The 16,472-nt window shown below is 36.4% G+C and overlaps 1 protein-coding gene across 1 annotated transcript in view; it reads right to left on the bottom strand.

Moving 5' to 3' along the window:
* Positions 1-4,236: 4,236 nt before the first annotated feature.
* Positions 4,237-16,472, bottom strand: part of spag8 (sperm associated antigen 8) — a 43,648-nt gene continuing 31,412 nt past the window's right edge. Inside the window, exons 4-6 of the mRNA XM_028805968.2 lie at positions 14,729-14,843; positions 12,407-12,469; positions 4,237-4,412 (exon numbers count right to left, since the gene is read on the bottom strand). Of these exons, the coding sequence (XP_028661801.1) occupies positions 4,290-4,412; positions 12,407-12,469; positions 14,729-14,843 (301 nt within the window). The 3' untranslated portion in view covers positions 4,237-4,289. The remainder of the gene's footprint in view (positions 4,413-12,406; positions 12,470-14,728; positions 14,844-16,472) is intronic.

A 16,472-nucleotide genomic window follows, 5' to 3' on the forward strand; every position in this document is an offset into this window, starting at 1 on the left:
ATCAACTTGAAATGAATTTTAAACGTTTTATAGGTCACATGTACATAGGACAATGAAATTCATACTTGCATATGCTAATAAACATGCAACACATCATCCTTTAACAAGCTAGTTTATATGCAAAAAAACCCACAGAAAAAGAGGAGACAAAATGCTTCTATAAGAACACTTAAAAATAAAGATATCAGAGTGGTGGTTCTTCATAGTGATACCATAGAGGAACTGTTTTTTGTTTCTAATAGATTCATCTGCATGAAGGTTCCTGAAAGAACCCTTTAATTATTGAGATCAAAACAAGCTCAATACAGTAAATAACCAGGAATTGATGGAAACCAATTTGTGAAATAACCAATGGCTCATGTTTTAAAAAGACTCTTGCTACAGTCACATACGTGCACATGGGAGGCAGCTAAAGGGCCTGAATGAGAGTAATTTCCCGCCAGACCAGGGGGTGGCGGAGTGCACTAACTCTTTCTCTCACTTCTCTGCAGACCACATATGGGAAATTATGCCTGGCTCTGATGATGTCACTTCTGGTTCCGGGCCCAATAACACCACTTCCGGTACCAGCCCCAATGATGTCACTTCCTCCACTCTCCTTTAAAGCTGCCATCTTTTTGCCAGCAAATCACTTCTGTTGTGGACTCTAACCTGTACTACCATTATTCAACAAATTTTGCAGCCAGGAAAACAATATATGGGTGGCTGCCCCAAATCTTTTTTGTGTCTTTTTGTCAAGTTTGTGATAGTACATGCAATAACACAAGCAGGTTTTCTAAAATTAGTGTCCTGCTAGGTAGCCTACCAAGAATGAACAATTTCAGGTTTTTTCTACATATTAGAAAGATTTTCAAAGCACAAAGAACCAACTTCACTTCCAAAGAACTCTTCCTAGAATGAAGAGTCATCATTCTACGAGGAACCACACAATCTAGTAAAGATCCATAACATGTAAAATAATAATAATAATAATAATTTCTTGAAATTGAATACAGTAATCCCTCGCTATATCGCGCTTCGCCTTTCGCGGCTTCACTCCATCGCGGATTTTATATGTAAGCATATTTAAATATAAGTCGCGGATTTTTCGCTGCTTCACGGGTTTCTGAGGACAATGGGTCTTTTAATTTCTGGTACATGCTTCCTCAGTTGGTTTGCCCAGTTGATTTCATACAAGGGATGCTATTGGCAGATGGCTGAGAAGCTACCCAGCTTACTTTTCTCTTGTGCTGACTTTCTCTGATCCTGACGTAGGGGGATTGAGCAGGGGGGCTGTTCGCACACCTAGACGATACGGGCGCTCGTCTAAAAATGCTGAAAGATTATCTTCACGTTGCTATCTTTTGTGCAGCTGCTTCCTGAAACGACATGCTGCACGGTGCTTCGCATACTTAAAAGCTCGAAGGGCACGTATTGATTTTTGATTGAAAAACAAACTCTGTCTCTCTCTCTCTGTCTGCTCCTGACGGAGGGGGTGTGAGCTGCCGCCTTCAACAGCTTTGTACCGGCGGTGCTTCGCATACTTAAAAGCCAAACAGCCCTATTGATTTGTTTGCTATCTCTCTGACAGTCACTGCTCCTGACACGCACTCCTTTGAAGAGGAAGATATGTTTGCATTCTTTTAACTGTGACACGGAACTGTCATCTCTGTCTTGACATGGAGCACAGTTTAAACTTTTCAAAAAGTGACAAATGTTTGTTTGCAGTGTTTGAATAAAGTTCCTGTCTCTCTACAACCTCATGTGTTTCTGCGCAAATCTGTGACCCAAGCATGACAATATAAAAATAACCATATAAACATATGGTTTCTACTTCGCGGATTTTCTTATTTCGCGGGTGGCTCTGGAACGCAACCCCCGCGATGGAGGAGGGATTACTGTAATTGTCAGATAAAAACATTTGAACAATTACTGTGAGACTAGGCTATTCGTCAGTTGTCAGTTTTTGTGGTACATTTTTGGCAACATTTTTATATTTGTTGTGAATATTGTTCATAAGAAATTACATTTTGTTTGGTTTTATACAGTATATGTTTTAAATTTTACTACTGTATATACTTAAAGCAAATTCTTCTGAGTTCTCTCACTGGGTTTCTAGGTGTACTGCCGTCGATGGAGATCATGGGAAGAGTTAGCGGGGTGGCCAGGGGCTAACGAATGCAGTATGTTACTACAATAAATGTCAATTAAAAGGTATTTTTAAGGACATCTCTCATGTAAATATGTTAATAACCAACAAATAAGATACATAGATCCATCTTGCCCTAAATGACTCTCGTTTGCAGGTCTTTTATCCTTAAAAGAACAGAGAAACATTCTGTATGACTTGAATTACAGATTAGTACACTGTTTCAAATTTGGCTGAGGAGAGGTCGTTGTCAAGGTCAAACAAAAATCTGAAATCAAAGTCCAGAGACAAAGCTAAAGTTTTTGTACCAGGAGTCTCTAACCAATAATAATTGTTCTCAAAGTTTTGAAGGAGTTTACCTGTAATCTGCGATAACCAGTAAGTTAATTGCGCCGGCCTTTAAATTCTCACACCACTGAGTCACAGCTCATGACCTGTGAAACCATGGCCCCTAGTAACAGGTCACCTCATCATAGCAACAAATCTGTAAAATGGTAGCGCCCAGGAGAAGACAAAATGGCGTTGGAAAAGATGTAAAGATAATTAAACAACTTTGAATACATTTTTTGACACAAAACTTAATTCAGAATTAGAATAGTATTTCAATACCCATAATGGTGAACAAAATTAAAACAAATCCACATTTTACAACTAGGAAGGCTACCACCATTATCTATTCTACAGCATATTAATCAATTGACACAATCAATAAAAGGACAGAGTGGCGCAGTGGTAGCGCTGTTGCCTCGCAGTAAGGAGACCCGGGTTCGCTTCCTGGGACCTCTCTGCGTGGAGTTTGCATGCTCTCCCAGTGTCTGCGTGGGTTTCCTCCGGGTGCTCTGGTTTCTGCCCACAGTCCAAAGACATGCAGGTTAGGCGCATTGGTAATACTAAATTGTTCTTGGTGTGGGGGTGTGTGTCTGTGCCCTGCGGTGGACTTGCACCCTGCTCGGTTTGTTTCTGCCTTGTGCCCTGTGTTGGTTGGCATTGGCACCAGGAGACCCCCGTGACCCTGTGTTGGGATATAGCGGGTTGGAAAATGACTGGACTGACTGAGTAAAAGGACGGGGCAGATCTTTAACTTGTCTGAATTTTTAATATGCAGTCAATAAGGAAAGATGTTTTATTTATTTCAAAAATGGAGCAAAATCAGTTTTAGAATAAACATTTCTTTCTGCTTTGCTCCTTTTCTGCCCAAATACAGTTTCTACAATGATTGCCTGACCATTAGCCACTTTCTGAGTTTGAGTTAGTCTTACATGGGTGCATGGACATCTCTAGCAAATATTATACACAAGCAAAAACACTTGCCAAATATGTCTCATGAAACATCAAGAGGTCAAGTTTCGTCATCCGCTAGCCTTAAACTAGCTGCAAAGCACCACTAGCATTTTTACATGGCAACTTGGGTATGATGGAATGTTAATTGGTTAATTAATTGAAGGGTATGGCAACATTGAAGCACCTATGTACAATAAAAATTGCATTTTCATTAATTGAAGTGCTTCTCACTTTGTACATGTAGTATGCATATACTTGATGTTTATTACAAAGAAAAAAACATGAGAAATGTCAATAATAAAAACCATAACTAAAGAAAAATATTTTTTATTAACTAAAATCTGTAATTGTTCTATTTTAATGCCTAACTGAAAGTCAGGAGATTGAAAAACTAAAATTCATTCAAGTAAGATTGAAAAGAAAAAAAAAAGTTTATTAATGAGGGGAGGTTTGACTGTCAACCTGCGTCTTTTAGAAACTGTAATGTCTTTAGACTCCAAAAGCCCGTGCTGATGCAGCAGCAGTATTGGGCAAAGGGTAGGAGTGAGTCTTGGACAGGTTGCCAGTCCATCACAGGCCTGACACATACAAGTGTACTCACATTTGCACACTGGGCATGCTCAGAAATGCTAATTTAACCAACAGATTTGGAGATGTGAGAGTAAACCCCAGATAAGAGGGAAAAAGGCAGACTCCAACGAGACAATGACTCAAACCAAGGTGCTTCAATTGAGAGGCAGCAACCACTGCACTCTACAACTAACATTTGTAAGATAGTTTATTTTAAGTAAATATCTCATGACCTATTTAATAATCAAAAAATATGACCAGGAATACAAAGCAATAATATAAAAATATCTGCAAAAATGTGTCAAAGAGCCTATAAATTAGGATACTTTTCCAGCTCATAGGGCGCAGGATTATCTAGACTTTCACTGATGGGTTTGCTGAAAGATGTGTTCTTCTTAAATGGATTATCCTTCGAGCGAGCAGCTGTTACACCCTAAAAGACAGACAATGAAAATGTTTAGTTAACTTTCTGCTGTTTCTTAATTCTCCATCCACTAAAAATACTTTAAAAAAACATAACAGAGCTTTAAGGTAAAGGCAAACACAACACATGTTTTTAATAAATCAAAGGTTAAAAATATTACAGTGCACAACAGACTGTTTTAGAAATATACCGTCTGTTCAGAAGAAAACATTTTGTTAGTTTTTATTACTGCTAGTTACTTTAATGGCTATAAATATAACCAAATGTGTGACGAGCGTAAAGAAAACAAACCACACAGTTTTAACACTGTGTAAAACATTTGTTTTCCATGTAATGTTTTACTAGTCAGAAAATAAAGTCATTTTTAGATTAATACAAGTGTGACTTAACAGTATGGAAAACTACTTTTGCTAATTAATTTCTTCACCTCAAAACTGGCAACATGATTTATAAAAATGTCTTAGGATTCCCCACAAACCCTGTAATACAGTATGCATTTACTATAAAAATGAAGCAACGTTACTTAACAAACTATTTAAATTTATTATCCATTAATTTCCGAACTAGATTTTCAGAGTATTCTGGTAGAAAAACAAGAATGACCCCTCAACTGGACACCATTTAATCAGAAGGTATGCTTGTGTACACACATGCTAACTCACAAAGTGCCACCAATTAACTTAACATCCACTTCTTTTAGATATAAGAATGAAACTATTTGGAGAAAATTCCATAGAGACATAGGGGCACAGAGTGAGCTGTCAGGCCAGGATTTAAAGCAGATGTGTTGCCAGTACAGGGCCCGGGTAGGCCTCTGCCCATCCATTTTGCTTATTGACCCATCCTATTTTTTATACTATAGTTTTTAAAATATTTTTCTATTTTCAAATGAAAATACTGCATACATGCATTTTAATATGTACCTCTCTTGATTAAAATATCAATTAATTATATGCCTGCACAACAAAATTGCCAATGTTACTTTATCACTGTAAGAGTTAATTAACTTTTAGAAATTATTTGGAAATGGATACCAATTTTACAGTATCTGTCAACCCAGGGGTGCGAACTGAACCAGGTGACACCATCCAAGAGTGTGACACCCAAATGACTGTCTATAAAAATTTTATTCACTGTTTTAGGCTGAAATCACCAAGGGGGACCGAAAGTTAAAACAATCGAGTATCTGCAAGCTGAAATTACCAAGGGGGACATCACGCTTGATAAAACGATCAAGTGACTGCATGTCATTAATAGTGGGATTTACCGCACTGCATTAAATGGCCCGGTGTCCATGAGATGCAATGTTTAAAGTATGGTCAACTTTCGGTTAAGGAGTTCTATTTATCAAGTCACACAGGGTCATATGGGGGTCTTAATCCGGCCTTGGTTACCGCACTGGGTGACACTAGGTGACGCCACTGCATCTATATAACAAGGTTTACAAAATAACCAATCACAACCACTCAAAGCATTTGACATTACCAGGAGCCTATCAGTTAGGAACCTACTAAATTTACTAATTATGTAAGTAGGCCATGTCAGAGGAAAATGTGAACAAAGCTAGATAATCGAGATAATCGACAAGGTCTCAACAAACAACTTTAAGTTTTATTAGAGAACTAGGGGGCTTTGCCCCCTGCTCGCTTCGCTCGCCAACCCCCGTATTTGGTTTTCCGGATACACACTTTTAAGATTGTTTTTTCTTTGAATTGTTGCTATTTCATTAGTTTCACTTTTATTTCAGAACTTCTGTAAAAACAATATTTGTAATCTTGCGAGTCCCAATATGCTGAATGTTTTTAATGAGGTCAGGATAGGTTTCTCTGTTTGGAATTTCAGCATAGACAAAACGATCTACATCATCAGCATTTAATATTTTTTTTTTACAAAGTAACAAAGTAAGTAGAGTTCTGCATTGGACTCCTGTCTGTAAAGTCGTGCTATTTTCCTCTCACAGTTCCAACAGTACATGGGTTTACCAAGGTGATACCCCAGCTTTTGTCTAGGTTTTTGTACAAGGGCTAGACAGAACGTTTTTGACTCCTGGGGTAAATTTAGGTTTTTAAATAAGCAGACAGATAAATATATATACATTAACAAAGTAACCAATAAATGCATGTGCGGTAAACTCTGTTTTTGAAATTCTCAAGAGTTAGATTAACAAAAAGTCATAGATCGAAAGATAACGGTATAGTAGAACATAATAAATAATTAAAAGTATGTGAATAAAGTAGAATTAAGTGTTAAGGTGCAATAGTGTAGTAATTATTGTGCAAAACCAAAGTTAGACTGGTGCATAGTTAAATGAGGCAGTTTGTTTGTTTGCGCTACTGCGACCTTTACTTTTTCATATTTTCTAATTTTCCTACTTTCATATCCTTTAACTTTCTCCTTATGTGTATAGCGCCAACGTTTTTTTATTTTTGAGCCTTTCTAATTTCCCTGGTTTCATAATCTCTAACCTGCTCTCCATGTGTTTAGCGCCAACATTTGTAAACATCTCTATGAAGTTCTACTTTGTCATTTTACTCACTGTCATTTATTTAAGAGCCGGATTGGACGTGCTTTTTTTTCAATTCCTCTTGTTCCGGGCTGATAATTACTTTCCTTATTTTCTGAATTTGCACCTCGATTATTCTTTTTTGCTCTTTTTTCTGTCCAGCGCATTTGAGTCTCTTTTCTCAGTGCTTTTCTTTCTTCTTCGTTTAATCGTCGATGTTTCATTTCTACCCTATTCATTTCATTGAGCCCTGGAGCTGCATGACTGCCTTTACACTACTGATTTGTTTTTTTTTGATATTGCTTGTAAGTAGGGTGTGTCTTGCAAGACTCTCGTTCTATGTTCCCGTGAGACGCACCATGGCAGGTCTCTTTTGTCTTGCGGGTCTTTAAATTATCTTCCGAGAAAAATCACGTATCGCAGACTATCAGGACAAGGGACAGGATTTCTTTTTATAATAGAGAGAAACGTTACAGAAACGTTTACAAAACATTCTAGACTTGTTGAATAAGCTACCAAGTAGTAAGGTAGACAGTAGGACTTTAGAAGACTTTCAAAACTACACTTGATGTTATTTTAGGAGAATTAAGTGGCTAGGACTGGCAAGCTGTTTTGGGCTGAATGGCCTGTTCTCATCTAGATTGTTCTAATGGTATAAATTAGTGTTAAAACTTATTCAAACTAGACATGAAAAACTATATATATACACCGAGTGCTTATTTAACCGTAGCAAAAATAACATTAGGCTCAGTTGGGACAAATTTAGGCCCACCTTTTTAGGAAATTCTAGCACCACTAAAGATTCAAACTCAGGACTGTAAAGTTGCAAGGAGGTGTATCCGGTTTTGTACCTCTTTTGCAGAGTGACATGTGGAGAAGGTGACAGGATGTGTAAATCCAGAGGTCACAGTTTATCACATCAGGAAAGCCAGGGTTAGAGTCTCATTCAAAAATTTTCTTAATCTGCTGCTTCAGTTATGTCACAAGGAGCCAGAACTTAACCTGACAGAAATAGGTATTAGCTGAGAAAATGGTAATTCCATAAATGTGCAGATCTGATAAAATGTTAATATGTATGTAACATTTTTTTCCTTTTTGGGGGGGGGGGGGGGGATAATAAACAAACCTTTACTTTTTAAAGTAATGTATACAGTAAACCAGCAAAGTGGGGCACTGCTGTGTATTGTTGCCTCGTATCTCCAGAGGTCACGATTTGATTCCCAGTCCAGCCACAGTCAGTGAGGAATGTGCATATATATTTTTTCTGGGCTCATAGGGGTTTCTATTTGGTGACTCCAGTTTCCTCCCACAACATATACATTTGAAGGTTAGGTTCATCAGTTGCCTAAATTGGCTAAAGGCCATGTCACATTACAGGATTTTTTTAGTGACTTTCAGTAAGACTTCATTTACATAATCTTAACGAGTTGGGGATAGTCACGATGCAGTCCCGTGAAATTTCTTTGTGTAATCTGACATACCCAGTGACTCAGTCCAACCAGTCTGTGCCTTGCACCAACAAAATCAATAGTCTGAAGTCATGGAGAGGTCTCTGTGTGTGTGAGAGCCGACAACTAATGAACTAATGAAGGAAGTACAATGAATATAATGCAGCTATAAGTGTTTTGGACATCACAAACAGGAGAGGCTCATCCGTCTGATGTCTTGTGTTCTACAGTATATACTACGACAGAATGAAAAATAAGGAAATTTTGGCTGTACTCACTGTACCTGGAAAGCATTCGTACAATACATCATTGGCTGTTAGAAAAAGAGGTGAGCTCGCAATTCTTTTGAAAAGTAAAACTGTCCTGTAAAGTCATTGGAGAGTCATCTACTTTATTGTACCTTGTGATTCCTAAAAGTAGTGTAACGTGATGATAGCTCTAGTATAGATATTTTGTGAGAGTCTATTCAGGGTTGATTCCAACATTGTACTCATTATTGCTGGAATAAGCATTAGATGATTGTGACTCTGAACAAGAATTATTAGGTTATGAAAATGGATGGATGATTCAATTATACTTTTTGAAGAAAGCAAAGGGACAATACTCTGTTTTCTATAACTGTGAGTTACTGCAGGGTGTTAATACAAAATGGTATTGAGGCAGTACAAGTCTAAACATGTAGGATCATGTCTGATGCTTTCTGTCCCCCTAAACACTTGGAAGTCCTAAAATGTCAATGTGTTCCACACTGACATCTGAAGTGAATGAGTTAGCAATAAAACAATGACCGCACTGTGATAGTAAGAAAAAAAATGAACATGATAGAAATTTAAACAAGAAACAGCCAACAAAAATGAGCTCTGAGTTGATTGTTGAACAAATATAACACATAATGTAAGAGGAAAAACATGAGACCATCTGCAAGCAATTTAGAAGAACTGAGGAATGTTGTGCATGCCATTTTGAAGGACATTCCTCTTAAAACTGCTTGCTGACTCTACAGTTCCACAGAAAACACAGTTAACAGCTTTTTAGCAATTTTATTTTACCTTACTGTGCTATATTTGGCATTTTCACTAAATAAACTAAATTAAATTTAACATTTATAATTGGGGCTGGAATTCAGGATTTTTTTAAGGCTATTTTACTGCAGAATTACATTAAGGATGGAAGCAAACTCATATCCCTTTTCTGGTCAACAAAGCATATTTTTGAGCTTGTAATTGTAATATAAAGAGATGGCTGTAGTCTTCACTGAATATATATTAATCACGGTTTGGTTAATGCTTTTACCTGAAGATACAAGTGTTCTATAAATATCAAAAATATATAATAAATGTGTCGTTGACCTTCAAACTATAGCAGTTTTGTGGCAGAGAAAAAATAGCACCATTTGTTGCAGCAGCTTGAATGAATATTAACATTAATAAGGTTTGCACAGGACCCCACTGATCTTTATTTATAATAACTACAATATCAAAGTTGATTTTTTTAAGAAGATATTTTGGCAACATTGTTTTTCAGTATCCTTGCTTTTAAAATTCCACTTCAGAAATGTGAAGGAGTAAAAGTCTGTCACGAACAAATATTCCTCAAAATCAGGTAAAGCAATGGTTGGCAATAAAATGAGGCCTTGGTGGAAAATTTAAATAATTTTTCCAGGGAAAAAAGATAAGCTTGTGCAAACTGAAAGACATCCATATCTGAGAAACTCAATGAAATGATATTAAAATATCACATTATACTGCAGACATTCATTTGGGACAACCTTTTAATATGACCCCCCTATTGTGATGCTTTAGTAAAAAATCTAATCATTTAAAGTGTAATTGCGTATTTCTGAAATTATCAAAACCATTAGAGCATGATGTTACACATTTAAGTCAACCTAAATATAATGAACTCTCGCAAGTACATTTTTATGAAATAATTAAGTTCAACATAAGTAAAGTAATCACTGTTGTTAAGAAAAGAGGGAAGATAAAATAAACGTACTGTAAATAAACAGCCATAATAAACAATTCTTCATATCATAATGATGTCTAAATCCTTTAGGTTAATTCATATAATAGATCCACTGTATTTCTAAATCAAACTGATGAGTTTTAACCTCTTTTTGAAATGTTAGCAGACACAATTGTTAATAAATTATAAGTGTAACAGGTAAGATCAGGACCGTACTTGCAAAATAACACCAGGATGAGTTTGAGGGTCACCAAAATACTATTGTCTACCACACTGCTTGATAACTTTTTCCAAAATACTATGTTTCTCTGTGTGAAGAAAAAATTCTAAACATTTGTCTTTTCCAGCTTCTTGATGAATAATTTCAAAGAAACAGCTAACTAATTCCTTTCATAATGTTAAACACAATATCACCTCAAGTTTCAGCTCCTTCAGTCTTTCTTCCTAAGTCATACCTTACAGCCTAGCTGCTCTCCTCTGGACCTTTTCTAGTGCTGCAATGTGTTATTTGCAATACTGAGACCAAAACACATAGTGCTTAGGTTTAACCTTCTTTGATTTATATTCCACAAATAGAGTTATATAACCTAACAGTCCTATTTGTCTTTTTCACAACAGCTACCTAGGTGAAGACAGTGACTAATCTACTATAACTCCTAGGTCTTTTTCATAAGGTGCACTTTCAAGCTTCAGAACACCCATTGTGTAGTCAAATCTCACATGTGTACTTTCTACCTGTAATACTTTACATTAAAACATTACAATAATTATGGTGAGAACAAGCCATTCAGCCAAGCACAGCTCATCAAACTCTCTTCACATAGCTCTTAAGTTCTGATTTACTACTGTAAGTTGCTAGTGGACAGGTTGTAATTTGGCATTGTATTCCCATAAAAAATATTCAAATACAAGTTGAGTATTTAGATTAGCATATTTTTTTGCAGTGGAATGTGAGAAATATTTTATTGTCATTATGAAAGTAATTGACAGTGGTATAAGAGTAAGCACTATTCTTGTACCCTGTCTTGATACTTAGCTACAATTTCTTTGAAGTGGAGATGTTTTATTCTCCTTGAATTGGCTTTTTCACTGACCTGCAACATCCTCCCCAGTCCACAGACATGTCCTAAAGTTTGTTGGCAACTATAAATGTGGCTGGTATGAGTAAATATGGGCATGTCTGCGATCTCAAGGGTTGGTTCCTGTTGTGCACTTTGACTGCCCTTGAAGATGAATTTGGGTCAACTGGGTTTAAAATACAGATGGAATGCAAGAAAATAATTTATAGCTAATATAAAAAAAAATTATGTGTAGAAGAGTGGCTCGCCACATTACAACATCAATTATGATGAGAACAGGCCAATTAACCCAACACAGAGTCAACCTCTCTTCACCTAACATTTAACTCTTAGGCCTGATGTTGTTGTAAGCTGCCATTCACATTACTACCTTTAAGGAGATAACAAAACTGAAGGTTACAGAGATGAAGTGCCTAAACCGGAAGTAAACCTTGCAGGCAGAATGCAAATCAGACAAACGGTGAAAGTAAGGACTATAAGAGGCAATAATAATGGGCAAAGAATGAAAGGTAGGAATTTAGTGAATTGGGAAGCACAGCAGAAAGGGGAAGAACAAACAGCAAGAGGAAAACCAAGGAAGAGATGATTAGATTGTATCAAGGAAGGTAGTGGAGAGATAGATCTGCACTTAGTAACAAACACAGAGGTGTGAAAAGCAGGAAAGGGGGAGGAAGAACAACAACAACAAGACGATAAAGAGGATTAAAATCCTACAGCATACTTGTTTGATTCCCAGTTGTGTGGAGTTTCCTTGTTCTCCTTGTTTGGTTGTCCACTCAGTAGAGAAAAGGCATGCTCTTACAAATGATTACCAATATTTGACTGAATGAGTGATGGGTCCCATGTCACACTCATGTTGCATTTAAAATTTGCACCCACATCAGCAGAGACAGTTTCATCCTCCCCATACTCTTTACTATATTAGATAAAATAGGCTGATAATGTAATAATGTATATACAGCATGCTAACAAAGCTTGCTATTAGATTTCCATAATACCAATACATACCTGCACATTTCTATAATTTTCAGACCAGTAAGTGATCGCCTGTTCAGATTTATAATCATGTGTCTAGAATCAGAAAGTACATAAAATATCATGTTTTGTCGCATTGCCCAAACAAAATAAACAAAGCAAACCTAACTTTATTCCTTATGTGAACATAATGAAGCACAAAGAAACAATTTAAATGTTTTATCCTGTAGGCTATGCCTTTCACAACTTGTTTGACAGCAAAAACCTTTGACTCATTACACAGGCAGAGTGAATTTTTATTAATAAGTAAAGATACTTGTAATTCTTACTTTAACCTTAGATTGTGGTCCTGGATTGAAAACAAAAAACAAACTTTCACTAATCTTCACGATTAGATTTCAAACAGTAGCTTATTAATTAATTAATCTATCAATCAATTAATCAATCAATCAATTAATTATACCGTAATTCGGTTATTTTTAAAGCCAGACAATTTATAACCCTAAAGGATTCTAAGATACATTCTCATATTTTTAACTGAATGCTGTAAAGAACAAACTATAACAAAGCCAGAAACAGGAGAGTATGTGGTGAGAAAAATAGAATTTGGTTATGTGATTTTAAACAAATAAGTTATAGTAAGTTATCACATATTTCACAATAAAAGTGTTTTTTATAATTCAATTCCATGAAAATATCATACAGTATATTGGGCTAAACTAGCAAGTTGAAGGTTGTAATTTAAAGAAAATAAAAACAAATCTGTAAGCAAACACAGTAAACATCCCAAGCACCCCTATAAGCACCTCAAACATCTGTGTTGGTGGGATCCTTTACTGTCATGGTACCTTGGATGTCCTATCAGATAACTTTTACCTCTGTGTCCCATAGTATATTCAGCAAGAACAAACAGAAAATGGCCTTCATCTGTACCACCACTGTTCTCCTGCCATCTCTGGTGTGTCTTTCCTAAACAGAGCAGAGGCTTGGCACTTACTTTCCTTGCAATCACACATATCTTTAGTGGCCTACAAGCCACCTCAATTTTGCATTGCTCCCCAGTTCAGTTAATCTACCATCAACTAAAGGCCATGTAGTCAGGCATGCTAGGTGTTTCCTGGCCTGCAGTAACAAATCTGCAGGGAACCACCTTGAATGATACAATCGGAAATCCCTTCAAAACGGGAACCAATCTCCATTGAGAGAGTATACGTAATGAATATTACTTTTTTAGTAATGTTTCATGTGATCAGCGCCATTTTCATAAATCATGAAGAGGATTTACATTTCTGGAGGCCAAAATTGAACTGCCTCGGTTTGTTTAGATAACTCAGCTATTCCTGATTTTACTTCAGTCATTCTCTCCAGGGCCCACCGTAGTCACTGCACAGCTAAAATCAACAGCACCAATTCAGCCATAGGGTGAGTGGGTAACAGTGAGACAAGGGTCTAAGAAGTCACAATTTAGTCCATCACTTTTGCCTCTGGTGAGAGATGTTTTTCATCTTTAAAGCTAATTAAAACTTCATTGAGATCTACAATGTGCCAGGAGAAGCTTTCAGCCCAGCCTCTACTTTCAGTAGAGGGCAAAGTTTAAAGGTGTTTGGACCTGGAGGACATAGTGGCTGCATGTGCTGTAGTCAAAGTGATTTTGAAAGATGCAGTAATACCTTTACAAGCCACTTTTGTTTTTAAATTTCTATTATGTACAGATTGATTTTATTTTTTAAATATTACAATGTGCAATTTGTATTTACTTTTATTATCATGTGCACATTATATGCATTTTTTTACTTTTTCACTTATTTACTTACTTAGATTTTTAAAATGTACTCTATTCTATAATCAGTTTTTCTATTTTGTATACAAGTGTTTAATTTATTGTATTGTTTTATTTATATAAAGTGTTTTTCACTAAATTAAAATAAAGGATTTAGGTTTAATTTTGTTTATTAAATTCTCTCTGTTGATCTTATTCATTAAGACTTTACACTAAAATAATTGTAATAAATTTGACCATGTCGGGACTCAGGGGGAGGTTAAGTTGGAGGGCCCCATGGAGTTTTTTGCCTAGGGCCCCCAGAGTCCCAAGAATTGCCTCTAACCTTGGTGACACTTAGACCCTTCCTTTTCACAACACTCTCTCTGTTCAGGCATGTAACTCCTCCTACCTAAAAAGGCCTGTTTTCACCTGTTTGTTTCTAAATTGTAAATGTGTCAACACTGGTTTAAAAAAATGATTTGGGCAAACAATTATTTCTTTAGCATGGCGTCAAAGGAACAGCTAAATCTACATTATTCAGTAGTTTTAAAATAAAAATGCAAGGTCTTAAATGCAAGAACTCAAACACTTACTTTTTTTGAGGGTGGTGGGACAGACTGAAAGCCCTCAATCTTATAATCACATCTTGCCGTTGATACAAGTTCCACTGGTGAAGGGGGTCGGTTGCTCTCCTCCTGGACTTCTTTGCTGGAATCAAATATAATATAATGGATTTTTTTTTTAAATAACTAAGAAAGTACCTAAAGGTGTTTTATGTAATTATATCAGATCATTTTTTATTACTTTACAAATTCTATTACAAAAAAATTAACATGTGGTAAATTAACTGACTGTAGTCTCATCAGGTGGATGTGATTTTCTGAGAATGCACGTCTGTGGACAACTCACTAAAATGTCTGTAGTCAATAGCGCTGAAATCTGCTGCTTAAAAGGCTTCACCCACAGGGTTTTCTCCTAAAAACCCACCCCAGGTTTCCTCCAGTTTAAGCACTTTAAAAGGTTTGGGCTAAAAACGTCTCATTTCTACTTATGTATTAGACAAATATGTAAAATGAGTATGGAAAGATAGGGAGAGAGAAAAAGAAACTGAACAATAGACTTGACACTGAGTGAATTTAAAATAGAAAGGTAAACTTGCTGTAATCAATTCAGATGTTCAGTAACACAAGGTGACTGAAGCTTAATGATTACCTTGTATATTATAATGAACACAGAGGCCGGACAGGCACACTCACACACACACACACACACACACATACAGTACACACAGACTGCTGCTGCGACTTGGCCCCACACAACTGAGAAGTGCTTTGACTCTTTCTGTCATTTTGACTATTGCTATATGGGATAACAACAGCAAACATAGTTTAGAGAAGCATTGTGGCCTAGGTATACACTACTTGTTAAAACACTGTGACCAATATTCTGGTATGGCATCTTTGCATTTCCAATTAGACAGTGACATTAACTTACTTTAGTTAATCATTTAAACATACAGTGAGACCTTAAGAGCTGTGCAGTCTCATTCGTGGTTCTGCTAGAGAGATGTCTGTGTCATTAGGCACTTCTACTAATTCAAGTGTTTTACATACCAAAATCTTTATCTCCTGTGGCTCTTTGTTATCAACTAACTTAACAGCAGTCCTTTTCATGTCCTTTTGATGGAATGTGACGCAACGTTTAGTTTGAATGAAAAGTTTATAATTCATACTTTCACAAACATGGCTGGCAATCCTTTCACCCTTACATCGACTCCAACACTATCGTAAATGAGAAAAACTGAGAGCACACGCAGCACCTGTGACAATGTATAATTTACTTTTACCACTAATTCACTGATGTCTTTGAATAGCAATGCATAATCTGATTTTGCACAAAAACATTTCCCTTACAACAGGTTACATTCACTTTTAACACATGTAATGTGCTCTCCACACACGTGACACATACAGTATGTATAGTATATGTTTAATAGGGTCCTTTTTAGGAGACCTTTTGTCTATAGACAGTTTAATGTAATCAGAAATTTGCTGTCTGTCAAGTCAGGTCAACATGGCTACTTGCAGTTCAAAAACACCATCCCTACTTTGAGCACTATCTTCATGAAGCATTGTCTTGGTTTAGAAATATGACACTCGGTGAGATATCTCATCCACTTATAATACATTCACTGTTGTCTCCAAAAGTATGTATTATACATCTGGCTCTACAGGACTAAACTGGTACCTGATCAAGAAGGAGATTTAGATTAAAGCAACAACTCAGTAGATCAAAAATTATTAATAGTACCCAAGGATTTAATGTCAGTGCTCGGTA

This window comes from Erpetoichthys calabaricus, chromosome 7 (assembly GCF_900747795.2).
Source record: "Erpetoichthys calabaricus chromosome 7, fErpCal1.3, whole genome shotgun sequence".
NCBI lineage: Eukaryota > Metazoa > Chordata > Cladistia > Polypteriformes > Polypteridae > Erpetoichthys > Erpetoichthys calabaricus.